Below are 15,717 nucleotides of genomic sequence, written 5' to 3' on the forward strand. Positions count from 1 at the left end.
AGGCCAGGGCTTCTATCTACTACAGAGAACATTTCCATCAGGGTCCTAGAAGCTTGAACCTGCTCAGCAAGGCCACACCAAGTCAGAAATGGTACTGAGCACTTTGGACAGAGACCTGTTCAAGGTTCATGGTGATCAGGCCAACAAGAAGGGGTCCAACACAAGCCTAGAGGCATCCAAACCCTGCAAAGTGAGTTTTCTAGCTGTGGAGACTAAAGCCAGTGTAGGCAAAATGACTTAGGATCAGAGTATTTTAAGAGTCAGAAGGAAGGGGTAGCTAGGTGGCACAGTGAGTAGAGTACTGGCCCTGAAGTCATGGAGGACCCTAGCTGTGTGACTTGGGCAAGTCACTTAGCCCCAATTGCCCTGTCCCCCCTGCCCCAAGGAAAAGAGTTGGAAGGAAATGTTGAAAATCAACTAATCTTCCCATTTTTGAGAGAATTCGAGTTGAAACTCAGAGTTGTTGTGATTTTCCCAGTCATAACAGGTAGTAAGTGACAAAACCAAGATTAGAACCAGGGGTTTACTGGAGCTAGTTAAAACCTGTTTTAGGAAGCTGATTGTTAAATTTTCAATATGAGTATTTATACCTCAGAAAATTGGCAAATCTTTTTCATGATTCATTCCATTGGTCATAATTCTTCTCCACAACTTGACTAGTGTATAAATTAATTCAATGCGAAGTTATACATGGTAGTTATATGAGATTCCATGCCATCTTGGGGAGGGAGGGGGGAGGGAGGGGAGAAAATCTGGAACTCAAAATTATGTAGAACCATGTGTGGTAAACTAAAAATAAATAAATAAATAATTTAAAAAAAAGAAAATTGGCAAATGCTACAAATCAGGGTTTCATCCATTGTTTTGTCGATTGTCTGAACTTGAGAAAGTGATGGAGGAAATATTAATAATGTGGAATAAACTTCAAAGTTTGTCGTGTGCACATTTTTCCCAGGACAGCCGGTTAGTAAACATTTCCCAGCACATCCCTGATTAGAACTCAAGTCATTCTGACTCCAAATCCAGTTCTTTTTCCCCTGACCCACTCACATAGCAAATTAGACTCAAAATAAACCCAAGAACCCACATTTTCTGACATCACATTCATGCATCAGGGCCTCCTCTATTAGGAATCTCCTTGGTGTTGGCTGCAGTAGTGAGATTCCCTTGTAGTTTTTAACACAAAGAGAACACCAGCAGGTTCCCAACAGCGATTCCATACAGAATTGTAGAACATGAGAGTTTTGAGAGGTGGCATGGCAGACCATTTTCAGGATCAGGGAGATCTGAGTTCAAATTCTGCTTGTGGCATTCTAGCAGTGAAGAAGTCACTTTATCTCATCAAGAACCTCTCAGCTGTTACTCCCTAACATCATTCAATCAGTAAGTACTTATTAAATACCTACTATGTGCCAGGCTCTGGGGACACAAATACAGAGAATGGACATTTCAGAGTAGTTGCAGATCTATATTGGTGAAGGGAGTTCCTTCATCAAGTGTTTCCTATACCAGGGAAATCATGGGTTCAATCCAAAAAAATTAAAAAAAATTTAAAAAGAGCTGGAAGAGACCTAAGAGATTGTCTAGACTGGTAATTCTCAAAATTTCTGGTCTCTTTACCTACTTGAAAAAAAGGCTTTTGTTTATGTGGGTTATATCTATTGGTATTTAGCATACAAGAAATTAAAATGTCTCTGTTGTTCAAATGTATTTGGCTCTTCAGGATCCTTTTTGGGGGTTTCTTGGCAAAGATTTCTTGGCATTTCCTTCTCCAGCTCATTTTACAGATGAAAAAACTGAGGCAAAAAGGGTTAAGTTACTTGCCCAGAGTCACACAGCTACTAAGTGTCTGAGGCCCGATTTGAACTCAAGTCTTCCTGACTCCAGGCCCAACATTCTGTCCAGGCCACTTCACCACCTAGCTGCCCAAACTTTGTGGCCCCATGGACGATAGCTGTCCATGGGATTTTCTTGACAAAGATACTGCGGTGGTTTGACGTTTCCCTCTCCAGCAGATTAAGGCAAACAGAGGTTAACAACTTGCCCAAGTTCACACAGCTAGGAAGTGTCTGAGGCTAGATTTGAACTCAGGTCTTCCTGACTCCCAGCCTAGTGCTCTATCCACCGAGCCACCAGGAGCCTTAGTATCATGAAAATAGTTTGGCCTTGTGAACTCCTTAAAAGTGCCTGGAGGACCCCAGAAGCCTCTGACCACACTTTGAGGATCACACTTTGATCTAGACCAGAGCCATCAAATACTCCCCTATGCAGCCTGAACCAGATTAAAATGTAATTCCTATCTCATCTAAGTGTGTTGACTTATTAATAAATAAAGAAATATGTAAACACATGTGGTTTTTTAAGTCAATATGTGGTCCACAGGGATCCTTGTGTGCGGTGTAGTGCCCTCCCCCACTCTGTTTCTCTTTGAGTCTGACATCACTAATCTGGACCAAGTCCTCTTATCACGCAGATAAGTAAGGACTAACAAACCCCAGTCAGCTGGACTTTGATTCCTAGATCCTTCTCTGCCACCTCCACCACCTGAAAACATAACTCAAAGCATGTTCCTTCATGATGGTAGGAATGGGAGGGTCATCTCTATATAAAAGGGAACATGGGTAGGAAGGATAGATTATCGAGCTGGAGTCAGGAAGCCCTGAATTCTTTCGGCCTCAGTTTCTTCACCTGTACATGGGATTAATGATAGCATCTATCCCACAGGGTTGTTGTGAGGATCAAACAAGATAACATGGAAAGTGCATTACAAATTTTAAAGCGCTATCTTTTAAAATTATCATTGTATTATTATTTACAAGAAATGAGACCTGAGACTTGGTAAAGGAAGATGAGGATATGTAAATATAAATTTACATAAAGAAATAAAGACAATTTACATACATTTACATAAAGAAAGTTGACTCTGGCGCTCCTCCATAGGCTTCTCAATTTGAGGAGTCCACTGACCCAGGGGGAGCCACCTGGGGGGAGGGCAAGAGGAGATGAGGATGCTATGGGGAGGGAAGTTCATACTCACTTTGCCCTTGGGGAGGTGACAGGCACTGAGGGCAGCCTCCACTCGTTTCCGGTCTGCAGGAAACATCTGAAAAAAACTGAAGGGGGAAGAGGCAGGAGAATGGCACATATTGGGGAAGGGGTCAGGAGAAGGAGGAGGGAGGGGGGAGGTGCCAGACCAAGAGGGTGATGGGAATTTCTTGCACTCACTTCTTCACGGGGATCTTTCCTTCTGGATTGAGCTGCATCTTGAGCTTTACTAGGCTGGGGTGAGAAGAAATTAAGCTGTGAGGTCCCGGTTCCTTGTCCTTTCTTCCTCCTCTCCCTCCCCCAACACACACACACACACACACACACACACACACACACACACACACACACAAAACACACACACACACACACATTCCCCAGAGACTTAGCAGCAAAAGCCTGGTGGGGAAAGTGGGAGTGATTATAAACAGCAGGAAAAGGAAGGAGAGAATCACTCACATCTTATCCAGGAACCTGCTCCGGGGGGCATTAGCTGCTAATGGGTTCTTAGCCAAGGCCAGAACATCTTCTGCCCAGTCCTAGGAGAGGCAAAAGGTGAGAGATCAGGGTCCAGGACCCATCATAATCCCAGTGGGATGCTCCTTCCTATGAATTTTCCTCTGATCTGAGGCCAAGGGCTCTCACTAGGGGTGGAGAACCTGTGGCTTCAAGGCACATGTGGCCCTCTAGGTCCTCAAGTGCCATCCTTTGACAGACTCCAAACTTCACAGAACAAATCCCCTTAATAAAAGGATTTGTTCTGTAAAATTTGGACTCAGTCAAAAGGCCATATCCAAGGACCTAGAAGGCCACAGGTTCCCCACCCCTAGGATTACCTATCCTAGAGATGGCAGGCTCCCCTCCCTGCCTATGAGCCAATATACTGTATCCTTAGACCTTTCCTCACCACTTTTTTTTTAGGCAATTGGGGTTAAGTGACTTGGCCAGGGTCACACAGCTAATAAGTGTCTAAGGCTGGACTTGAACTCAGTCTTCCTGGCTACAGGGCTAGAACTTTATCCACTTCATCACCTAGCTGCCCCTTCTCACCACTTCTCAAAACTCTCCTTCCTGCCCCAACCCCACCCCCCTCTCTCTCACACACACACCTTGCTGACATTCTCTTTGTAGGAGACAAAGTTATGGAAGGTCAGGTCCACCATGTCTGGGCCAGACACCACAGTCAGCGTCTTCAGCAGGAAGGTATTGTCAGGGAAATCCAAGTTGAAAACCTCCCGAAGTTTCTGGGTCTGCAACAGCCCCATTCAGGAGGGGTTTGAAGGGTAGGGGCAGTAGTGAGGGAGGGAACAAGCTAGGAGACTGTCCCCCACCCCAACTTGAGCAACATGCCATTCTCAGCTCCTCCTCTGTCAAGGATTTCATCCACAGGAGACATCATGCCCAGTTCTGGGGAGGCCCCAAACAACACACCCCAACAGGAGAAGCATCTCCTGTTGTCTCCTTCATTATCAAAAGGGAGGAGGGAAGGGAGAGCTGAGGCATCCATTGTGGGAGAGGCTTACCCAGGATGTCAGGCTACCTTTGGGAGTCCTGTTTCCCAGTCCCTGGGGACCAAGCTCACTGCTGCTCCCCCTCCCCCAAATTTCCCTACCAACCTCACCTGCATAGCCCAAGCAAGGGTTCCTATTAATGTAAGTGCAGCCTTATATAGGCAGCAACCGGGGGACCCTGGTCAAGTCTGGGGAGCTCCAGAGACAGGATGGTTTGCAGAGATGGACTCTAGACAAAACTATCCACCTCTTTTTCCTCCCTTAACTTCTCTCCTAGCTCCTTGTCCGTTTTGGGGGGGGGGATGAAAGAGAGGACAGCTTCTCCCCAAAGGCTTGAGGAAAGGCCAAGGACCCAAGAATTGTATAGACAGCAGAGAATATATCCCTTTAGCCCCTGATTCTAGCCAGGGAAATTCCCTTCTTGCTCAGTATTCAGGTATCTCAGTCCCATCATGCTGCAGGGTCTGCTTCCCACCCACCCCTTGTTCTATGCCCTTGGGTCAGTTTCTTCTCTGTACCTTAGCTTTGGGCCCTTCCCTTCCTCCTCTCTAGCTCTAGCAGGACCCACACAGCCCTATTTACCTTGGGCATCTTAGCAAACTTTCCAAACCGAGTGTCCCGAATGCTGGTGATGTCCAGGAACTCCATCTCCTAGGATAATCCAAGTTTGAGAAGAAGATAGAGATAGAAAGGAGTGAGGCAGAGTAAAGATGAGAGAGTTGAGTCATCAAAGCCCCTAAAAATGATCTGTCCAAGTACACCCTCTAGGTAAGGCAAGTTTGACTATAGATGTCCAACCCCCTTTTATTCCTAGAAAAAGATGGTGTGGTTAGAGTGGACCATGGAACAGCCCTCCTGGCTCTGGATTTCTTCCCTTTTCCTCTTCTTAATAGCCATTTGACCAGTCCTGTCTTGCCCCACTCCTCCTTTCTTCCCTTTAGAGCTGACTAAAGGGCAGAACTCTGACTGAGGGGTTAGAAGATATAGGATCTGACCCAAGCTCTGTCAATAAAGGGTTACCTTCAGCTTCCTCTTCCGTAAAATGAGGGGCTCATACTCTAAATGATTTTTATTGCCTCTTCCAACTCTAAAATCTTACTGTTTGACCTGTGTGGGGACCTAAGGAAGGACAGCCACCCCTTGGATATCTGGACTCTGTCCTGGCTTCTCTTTTCCTCCCTTCAGTCATCCTGGTGGAGCTTGGCTCAGACCTTCCCTTTGTGAACTTGAGGTTTTCCCAGAACTTTGTTTGTCAGATCACCCCAAACCCAGTCCTCTCCTTCCCCAGGATGCTAGGGGTCCAGGCAGTGGCAGCAACTAGACAGAAGAGCTGTGAAGCCTCAGGGAGTGTGCGTGTGCGTGCGTGCGTGCATGCGTGCGTGTGTGTGTTCGTGCAACAACTAGACAGAAGAGATGTGAGGCCTCAGGGATTGTGTGTGTATGTGTGTGTGCAACAACTAGACAGAAGAGATATGAAGCCTCAGGGAGTGTGTGTGTGTGTGTGTGTGTGTGTGCAGTAACTAGACAGAAGAGATGTGAGGCCTCAGGGATTGTGTGTGTGTGTGTGTGTGCAGCAACTAGACAGAAGAGATGTGAAGCCTCAGGGAGTGTGTGTGTGTGTGTGTGTGTGTGTGTAGAGTGACTGGGTGGTTGCGGGGGTAGGAGGGTGCTGGAGTTTTCCAGCTGTTCTTTGAGAGGAAGTGAAACCCTGACTCCCTGTTCAGAGCTGATCATCTGGGCATTGCCTCTGGGCCTAGACTCCAGCTCTGCCCAGAGGCAGGGGCCAGGCAGTCCTTTTCTTCTTGTTCCAGTGGGGGACTCGGAGAGTTCAACCTTCGTTAGCTTAGCTCTCTCTGGGACTTCTCGCCTCTTTGAAGTATCCCAGAGACCATCTTCTCTCTCCTGTCAGATAAGCTTGAGGTTGTATGCCAAAGCAGAGGGAAAGAGTTACCTTGCTTTGATATGTCCAGTACAAGTAATAGCCGTTGGGATCCACTCGAAGGATGACGGGGGATGCCGCTGAGGTCTCCTGTAGAGAAAGGAGCTCAGCACCCATCTTCCTCCCTCCCCTCCCCGGGCCCACTTTCTCCTTCGCCCCTTTCTTAGACCAAGCTGATTGCTTCAAGGCACCATGAGCTTTGTTCTTGGCTCCAGCTGTCTCATAAAAAGAGTCCTTTCCTTGCCCAGGTAAACCCCTTTCTACGCACTCTTGATCCCATTCTGTCTTCTCTAACAGAATCAACCCTCCTTTTTCTCTTCAGATGAGAGATTCTCCATTTTCATTTAATCTCTTTATCCACTGGCTCCTTCCCTGCTGCCCATAAACACTGCTGCATCTATCTCATCCTTAAAAAACTTCACCTGATCTGACCATACCCTCTGGCTATAGTACTATATCTCTCCTCCTTTTCTCAGCTAAATTCATTGAGAAAGCTGTCTGCCTTGGCACCTACAATTTTTGTCTTCTATTTCCTAATCCCTCTGCAGTCTGGCTTTGGACTTCATCATTCACCTGAGACTGTTTTCTCCAGTTACTAATGGTCCCCTAATTGCCACATCTCATGGCCTTTTCTCAAAAGATCCTCATCTGTCCAGGTCTCTCTGCAGCTCTTGACACTGCCGATAACCATTTTCTGTTGGACACTCTCTCCCCTAAGCATTACCCAAGCATCCACAGCAGCTTCACAAACAAAATCCCTTTTCCCCTCCCCAACCCTCATCATCCCCAAACCCTGTCCCCAGATCAATTCTTGTCTCTGGCAGGTGCCCCTCAGGAGGTGGGTTCTATACTCCAGGGTAGTAATTAATGAGTAAGGGCCCTCCTCCATGCCCTTTTCCTTTCAGGTGAAAAAGAATGGGTTGCAAAAGATAAGCAGGCATGAAGAGATTTGTGAACTGCATTGTAAATATCCCACTTACATACATCCCTCTCCTGAACGTGCCTATTTTGGTCCAGGATATGGTCATACTTCTAGTCTCCCAGGTTAGCAACCTCTCAGGGTCACTCTTGACTCCTCCTTCACTACCCCCCATTCCCATCAGGCCCAAATCTATTACAATAGCCCCCTAGCTGGTCTCCTTGCCTCCAGGTTTCCCCAGCTCTAGCCTATCCTCCACGAGGAAGCTAAACTGACATTCCCAAATCTCAGGTCGGCCAATTCATTCTCCTACTCGATACACTCCAGTTGCTCCCTATTGATTCGATAATCAAATACGATTTCATCTTCCTCTCATCCTTTTAAATTTCTATTTTCGTGTGAGTTTTATAATGTGCATGATTATTATTACTATAGAACACAAATAGGAATAGGGATAGGAGCCAGACCCGGGATTTCATTGCTGTAGTTGCAAATCTGCCTCGGTGGGAGCCGTTTCCTCACCTAGAGAATGATGAATGAGGAACCTCCCTCTACCAATGCAGATTTGCAACTCCTCTTTGACTTATGGTCCTAGAGAGCTTCCTGGGACTCAGAGAGGTAAAATGCCCAGGCTCACAAAGTTAGTGTATGTCAGCAATCGAACTTGACTCCAGAGGCAACTCCCTATAAATAAATAAATGAATGAACGAATAAATAAATAAATAAATAAATGAAATATATGAAATATAAATGTATAATGTTATATAATATCAATTATATATAATGCTATATTTCATATATAAATAATATGTGGCATTATATCATATGCTCTATATTATGAATAAACAATATGTTGTATATGATATGTCATATATATTATATAAGTAATATAGCAGCATAATATACATGTTATATATTATATATAAATAAAATAGAATGTTATGTATTATATATAAATGATATGTAGCATTATATTATATGCTCTATATTATATATATAAACAATATGTTGTATATTATGTATAATGTTATGTATCATATAAATAATATATAGAGTTATAGTATACATCATGTTAAATATTATATATAAATAATATATAATATGTTATATATAAATATATAATTTATAAATAGGTGAATAAACATATATGGTGTCTTCATGCATAATTTTTTTTAATTGATAGGGATATATCATCAAAAAAGTTTGGAAACCACTGGAGTAAATTCCCATAACTTGACACCCATAATCCTCTTCAGTCTTGCCCTTATTTTTCTAACCTTATCTCCCACGATAAAGTAAACCTTCTTGGCCCATTTAAATGTCAAACAAATATGCCACATACATTCCCACCTCCACATCTTTGCTTGTATTATTCTCATATAATAGACAATCAGACACATATATGTATATACACACATACATATATACATATATACACACACGTTTCAGTTTCTTCCTCTGTAAAGTGGGGATAGTAATAGTGCCTAGTTGCACTTCCAGAGTTGTGAGGATCAAATGAGATAAGAATTGTAAAGCGCTTAGCACAGGACCTGGCACATAGCGAGAACTATATAGATGTTAGCTTTTTATTTATTTATTTATAATATAGTATGTTATAGTTATTATATATAATATATTATATTTATTTTATTTATTATTATACATATATAGAACACTGATGACATATATATGTATATAGAACACTTCCAAGTTTGCAAAATAAAACTCACAGCCTTGGAAAGTAGGTATTACAAGTATTACCTCTCCCATTTTACAGATGAGGAAAGGAAGCCCCAGCTAGGCTAAGTGACTTTTCTAGTCATACAGCTAGTAGGCGCTGTGGAGCTCAGTCAAGCATCTACACCAAGGTCATCCACTGCATCTTGAGCCATCGCCAATGGTCTTGACTTTTGTCTTGTCAGAAAGAGAGAGTAAGACTGATGACTTGTGTAACTCTGCCTCCATGAAATCCAATTCATTCCCAAGTCAAGATGTTACTCATGATGTCGTTGGTCCTCTTTGAAAATGAAAGTCTAACGACAACAACTAGGCAGTGACGATTGGAGGATTTGAACTGAGGTCTTCCTGGTCCCAAGTCCAGCATTCAATTTTCTATATGCCATCCTGAAGTTTTCTAAGCCCCATTCTTTCTTCGAGGTCCAGTTCCAACCCCACCTCCTCCCTGAAGTATTCTTTGACCATCCCAGCCTAGAGAGAACTTTCCCTCCTCTGAAGTCTTCTAGCACTCCATGAAAGACTACATCATCCCCCCTATTATCTCCAAGATCAAATGTAAAATTCTCTATTTGGCTTTGATAGCCCCTCATAATCTGATGCCTTCCTCCTGAGAGAAATTATTATTATACCATTATATTAAAAGCCAATTATTAAATTGGAATCCAGGCTTCTTTCTCCTTCTCTTTCCTCATTAAGGCCCTGCTCTTTCAATGTCTCTGAAGGACATGAGTGAGTGATGAGATTATTTCTAGCCCTCAAGGAACGTGCTCTTCAATCTTGGACAGGACTCCACTCTGTTAGGAGACCTGACTTCTGTTTAGAGTCTAAACAGAACCGAATCTGAGAGAATTCTTACCCTGGGGAAGGGAGCTCCCGTCCTTGTACCCCTCCATTGGAATTTAGGGTGGCCCCGCTCATGAAGGAGAAAACTAACCAGCAAGGTCTAGATGGAGATGAATTCCTCTCTCTAGAATGCTGGAGGCTGCTGAGTCTGATGATCGAGCCCCGTCCTTGGCAGGAGGAGCTAAAGCCCACGTAGCCCCTCATTGGGGGTCTTTGGTTACTGAGAGAAACCACTGACCACCAATTTATTGGCTGCTGGCCAGCCTAATGAACAAATTGTTAATTACCCAGAAACTCTGTCTCTGGGGGGTCTTTCATTCCTCTCACTGCTTTTACAATCTTCTTACACCTCACTGCCCTCCACACATACTCTGAGCCCACGTAACTGGCCTTCTTTGCTGTTCCTCTCTCAAATAATGCTCCATTTCCTCACTCAAGGCATCTTCACTGGCTGTCTCCCACAAACAGCCTTGTCTGATCCCCTAGTACCTTCTTTCAGAAATATTCTTCAGTGTATCCTGTCGGTACATGGTTGTTTGCATGTTGTCTCCCCCTATAGCTAGTGAGCTCCTTCAGAACAAAACCTCTCTAGAAGAGCGTTTACCTTTCCTTGTATTTCCAGAGCTTAACACAGTACCTGGCACATAGTAGGTGCTTAATAAATGCTTCTTGACTTGACTTTGTGTGCTGTAACCTATTTTCAAGGAGATAGGGAAAACTGATTGTACTCACACTTCGGGCAAAGTGGCAAAAATAAAGGTTTCAGCTTTGATATAAGAGAAAACTTGCTAACAATTTGAGCTGTCCAAAAGTGGAATGTCTCATCTCTTAGATGAGAGTGAATTCCCAGCCCCCTTCACTAGAGGTCTGGATGGTCATTTGTTGGAGACACTGTAGAGGGGATTCCTGTTCAGGTATATGTTGGACCAGAGGCCTACAAGGTCAGTTCTAACTCTGAGACCCTGTGATCCTTAAATTCACTTTATTTCCTACACAAAACCATTTTGGAAAAAGGGGTAGAGGAAAGGGAAATCAAGATGGGGAAATGATTAATAATGTATGTGGGGCAACAAAAACCCAACAGTATTTAGGAGGCTTCCCGATTAGCTGGAAAGTAAGCCTAGGCAAATGAGCTTAAACCAGAATATCCCAGAATAAAAACAGCTAACTTAAATGAACAAATAAATACCCACAAAAAATATAAAATACATGAATTAACAGAACAAGGAATTTTTATTTTCATTGTCGTTCAGTTGTGTCTAACTCTTTGTGACCCCATTTGGGTTGGTTTTCTTAGCAAAGATAATGAAGTGGTTTGCCATTCCCATCTCCAGCCCATTTTACAGATGAGGAAACTGAGGCAAACAGGGTTAGGCGACTTTCCCCGGGCTCACACAGCTAGTAAGTGTCTGAGGCTGGATTCTAACTCAGGAAGATGAGTCTTCCTGATTCCAAGTGCAGAACACCCCAGTCTCAGAAAAAGTAATTTAACAAGCTATGAATGAACCCCCAAAGAAAAAAAACTCAGGCTCAGATGGATTTACCAACAAATTCTATCAATCACTCCAAAAACAGCTAACCCCAATGCTATGTGAATTGTTTCAAAAATAGGAAAAAAAAAAGATGGCATCTATGAAACAATGCAGTCCTAATACCTAACCCAGGAGAGTCAAAACAGAGAATAAAAACCATATAGACCAATATTTCTAATGAATATTGATGTAAAAACATGGAATAAAATATTAACAAAAAGGCTACTGTCAGTGAATGATGTTTTCACAAGGTAATTCACTATGATTGTGTTCAGGGTTGGTTCAACATTAAGAAAATGATAGATATAATGGGCTATATTAATAACAAAAACAATAAATATGGAAAAGCTGTTGACACAATATAACAGACAATTTTGTTTTAAAAAAAAACACTAGAAAACATAGGAATCAATGAACCTTTCCTTAATATGATTTTTTTAAAAAACTGTGGAAAACAAAAACAAACTAGCTTTATCTGTAATGGTAAAACAGTTGAGGCCTTTCCAAGATGATCCAGGATAAAGCAAGGATGTTCACTGTCATCACTATTATTTAATAAAGTTCTAAACATCCATAGCAATAAGATAAGAAAAAGAAATTGAGGGAATAAGCATGGGCAGCGAGGAAACAAATCACTACTATTTGCATGCAAATAAAATGAGATAATATTTGTAAAGTGCTTTGCAAAACTTAAAGCATTATGCAAATGCTAGTTGTTATAATTATTGTTTCTGTCACTCATTTGCCTCCTATTATACCTTGCATATTTTAGCTATCTTTTCATGAAAGTCCTGTCTTACCAGCTACACTGTAAGCTACTTGAGGGAATCATATAATCATAGATTTGGAGCAAGAAGGACATCTAATCCCACCTCCCTCATTTTACCCATAAGAAAACTGAGTCCAAGAAAAAGCTAAGTGACTTGCCCAAGGCCCACAAGTACACTTATCCCTTCCACATCTCGACTTTGTGCATTGAGGTTTCTATATATCTCTGGTCGGCATAAGAAATTAAATGGGAATTTTTTGGGAGTTCTGGGGAAGTCATAGATGACACACGAAGGCCAGCAAATTGACACAGAGCCTATGACCAAAAACGACCCAAATTTTACAATACGGTACTGTAAACACCCCATAAAGGAAAAAGAAAAAAAATCAGATTTCTTCTCTGGTACAAAGGGCCAGCCAAAAAATTTTACATGGATTTTCCAGCTTACGGGGGCACTGTGCCCCTGTCCTGGATGTGGATGAGACAATTGTAGTAAGTGGCAGAGCTAAGATTTGGACCCAGGTCCCTGGACTCCAAATCTAATGCTCTTCCCACTATACCAACAATGCCTCCCGAAGAAGGAATGTGTCTTTTGCCTTATTGTATGCCTGTCGACTAGCATAGTGCCCTAAATGAAGTAAGTGCTTGATAAATGTTTCTTTGCTGAATTCACAGGTCAGGGCCATTAGCTACTTTAACCTCTAGAGAGCTGGGGGTGGGGGGTGGGGGAGGATTCACCGAGGCGTTAACTTGACAAGGAATTCAGAAGTCCCTTTTTCTTGACCTCAGCCTGGTTAGTTATACACTCTCCCAGAAGCACTAAAAGACTACTTCACCTTTCACTTTGGACCTGCTTCACTTCTTTTGCCTGATTCCTGGAAACCCCTACCACCTCCTCCTACTCAATGGTGCTTCTCCTTTTTCCTCCACCAAAAAAAAAATCCCTATCCCCTCCCTTATTCCCATACCTCAGGGGCCAAGGCCTGTCACCAAAGAGACCAGACTCACTCTCATTCAGAGCCATACTAACTGGAGAGGCCCAATGCCCCAGACTTCTTGTCTGATAGGTCAGCATTCTTGTTGACAGGTGACAACTTGGTGCAGACAAAAGAACTCTGGTCTTGGGTCTCAGGCCACTAACTATCCATGTGACTTTGGCAGGACCCAACCTGTCTGGTCCTCAGTTTCTGTATTTATAAAATGCAGGAGTTGAATTAGATGAAATTATAGGTTCCTTTCAACTCTAAATCTATGATTCTATAATATATTATATGTTGGAGTTGACCTAAAGGACCTCAAATGTCCTTCTGGCTACTTTGATCCTGTGACCTTATGCCATCAGAGGCCCATCACCAGGAAGGAAGCTTCTTCCCAAGAACAACTGATCTGCATTCCAAGGTCTAGAAAAGCCACCCTAGCTAGGCCTTCTCTTCTTTTCCCCTAAGATTCAGGGGACTCAGGGAGTTTGGTGCATAGCTTTGACTTCCAGAGAGTCAGGAAGAACTTCCCTTGGAGAGAGGATTTCTTGGGTCCACCCTGGCACCCTTGCTCATGTCTGATCCTTCCACACCCTTCCAGCTCCCCAGACCTTGCAGCCACCCTCACATCTCTTCTTCCTCCCACTGCTTCCTCAGAGAACAGTTCCTGGTTTTCTTTTTAGTGGCCCTAAGACGTTTTAGGGGGTTGGGGAGGGGACAGATCATAGGGAGACAGCAGGTTAGGGGACATGAAGAATCAGGCATACATTGTAGAGTCACTAGTGGACTGAAGCCTCAGTTGGTGTGTCATGTAGGTAATGAAGAAAATTCTCCTTTCAGGGCTGATCGGACAAACTTAAGAAAGCTGAGCCCTGAAGCAAAGAAAAGCATGATCAGATAGCTCTATTCTCCCCTTTACTAGCTGTGACAGCATGGAGGGCTCTGGGTGCAAGAAGGCCTCCTACTCCCCGGGGACCCAGGGGGTCTTCCATGATCTCACCCTATCTGCTCTCTTCCTCTACCAGCCTGAGGGAGCTGAGTAAGGCCAAGCATCTCTTTGCAGCCCATGCTCACTGGTCCCAGCGCCCCCCTACCCTGGAAGAGGAAGAGACAGAGGGCCAGAATCCTAGCCAGAGGACCACTGAACAGGAGGGGTAGAAAGGGAATCCTGAACAAGAGACTGGGAGACAGAGAAATGGGATTCCATTACAGCTCTGCCCCTACCTCCCTGCCTGACTCTGGATCTCAAACTTCTTCTGTAGATACACAGAGTCAGAAAGACCTGAGTTCAAATCCAGCTTCAGACATTTACTAGCTATGTGACCCTGGACAAGTCATTTAACCTCTCTCCACCCCAGTTTCCTGAACTATGAAATGGGGATTATATGCCAGTTCCTGGCATATAATAGGGACTATCTAAATGCTTATTCCTTTCCCTGTACTCCTCCCTGCTGTCCTCCACCCTAATTCAACCCCCAATCAGAGAATAATCCTTCCTCTGCCAGTTGACAATGGGAAGAGATGGGTAAATATTTTGACATCACTAATAGAGACTGGTCTTGCCTCTCCAGTAACTGCCATAGAGTGGTCATACACATGTTCAGGTATGCATACCCATCCATACCATCGGAATATAAGCTCCTTGTAGGCAGGAATATTGATTCTGTCTTTGTATCCCCTGCCCCTCACACAGTGCCTGGCACCTAGCAGACACTCACTAAGTGCTAGATGATTGATAGATTGAGATGCCCTCTGGACCACACCCACCCACGAGCACAGAGAGAGAATCACACAAAGACCTGTACATGTTTTCAAATATGCGTGCTCACAATATGGATACAGCTACAACCCAATGACACAAAGAGATGAATCTGCAGGTGAGGGGAACACATTTACACCCACGGGCATGCCCCACACTTTGCCTCCGATGAAGCCCTCAGCCCCAAAGGGTGGGTAGAAGCCAGATTCGATTCACTGATCTCCCCCTACCATGCCTAGACAATCTCCCCTCACAACCTGACCTCAGTAGGTTGCTAAGAAATAGCCCCGCCACCGGCTTCCTCCCAAAATTCAGGCGCCCCCCGCTCTGTTACCCCACTCACATCATCCCATTTGATGAAGCGCTCTCCTCGGGTGAGATAGGTCTTCACCTCAGGGGGCAGCAGAACTGGATTGAGCAGAGACATGCTGCCAGAGCAGGTAGCTTGGACGAGGAGGGCAGTGCGGGCCAGTGGGTGGGCAGGAGGCAGAGCAGAATCAAGCCGGTCTCACATGATGCTCTCGCCCCAAGTAGCCCAGTCCGGAAGTCAACACCCTCTTATAAGATCCACGAAGTTTGGGGGCAGCAGCCAGGTATTTATCTGCATTGCAAATCAGTGGCTGCCCAAGCACCTGTGCACATTGACAGGTTGCAGGAGAAGCACTGTCTGGTCTAGGAAGACTTTA

The 15,717-nt window shown here is 44.0% G+C and overlaps 1 protein-coding gene across 2 annotated transcripts in view; it reads right to left on the reverse strand.

The window, feature by feature from the left end:
- PLCB2 (phospholipase C beta 2) overlaps positions 1–15,717 on the reverse strand; it is a 41,404-nt gene extending 25,687 nt beyond the window's left edge. For both annotated transcript variants that reach the window (XM_036735422.1, XM_036735421.1), the window contains exons 1-7: positions 15,375–15,717; positions 6,508–6,585; positions 5,139–5,207; positions 4,155–4,295; positions 3,505–3,584; positions 3,226–3,279; positions 3,038–3,113 (exon numbers count right to left, since the gene is read on the reverse strand). In XM_036735422.1, the coding sequence (XP_036591317.1) occupies positions 3,038–3,113; positions 3,226–3,279; positions 3,505–3,584; positions 4,155–4,295; positions 5,139–5,207; positions 6,508–6,585; positions 15,375–15,458 (582 nt within the window). In that variant the 5' untranslated portion in view covers positions 15,459–15,717. The remainder of the gene's footprint in view (positions 1–3,037; positions 3,114–3,225; positions 3,280–3,504; positions 3,585–4,154; positions 4,296–5,138; positions 5,208–6,507; positions 6,586–15,374) is intronic.

The sequence above is a fragment of the Trichosurus vulpecula genome, chromosome 8 (genome assembly GCF_011100635.1).
Source record: "Trichosurus vulpecula isolate mTriVul1 chromosome 8, mTriVul1.pri, whole genome shotgun sequence".
In the NCBI taxonomy this organism is placed as follows: domain Eukaryota; kingdom Metazoa; phylum Chordata; class Mammalia; order Diprotodontia; family Phalangeridae; genus Trichosurus; species Trichosurus vulpecula.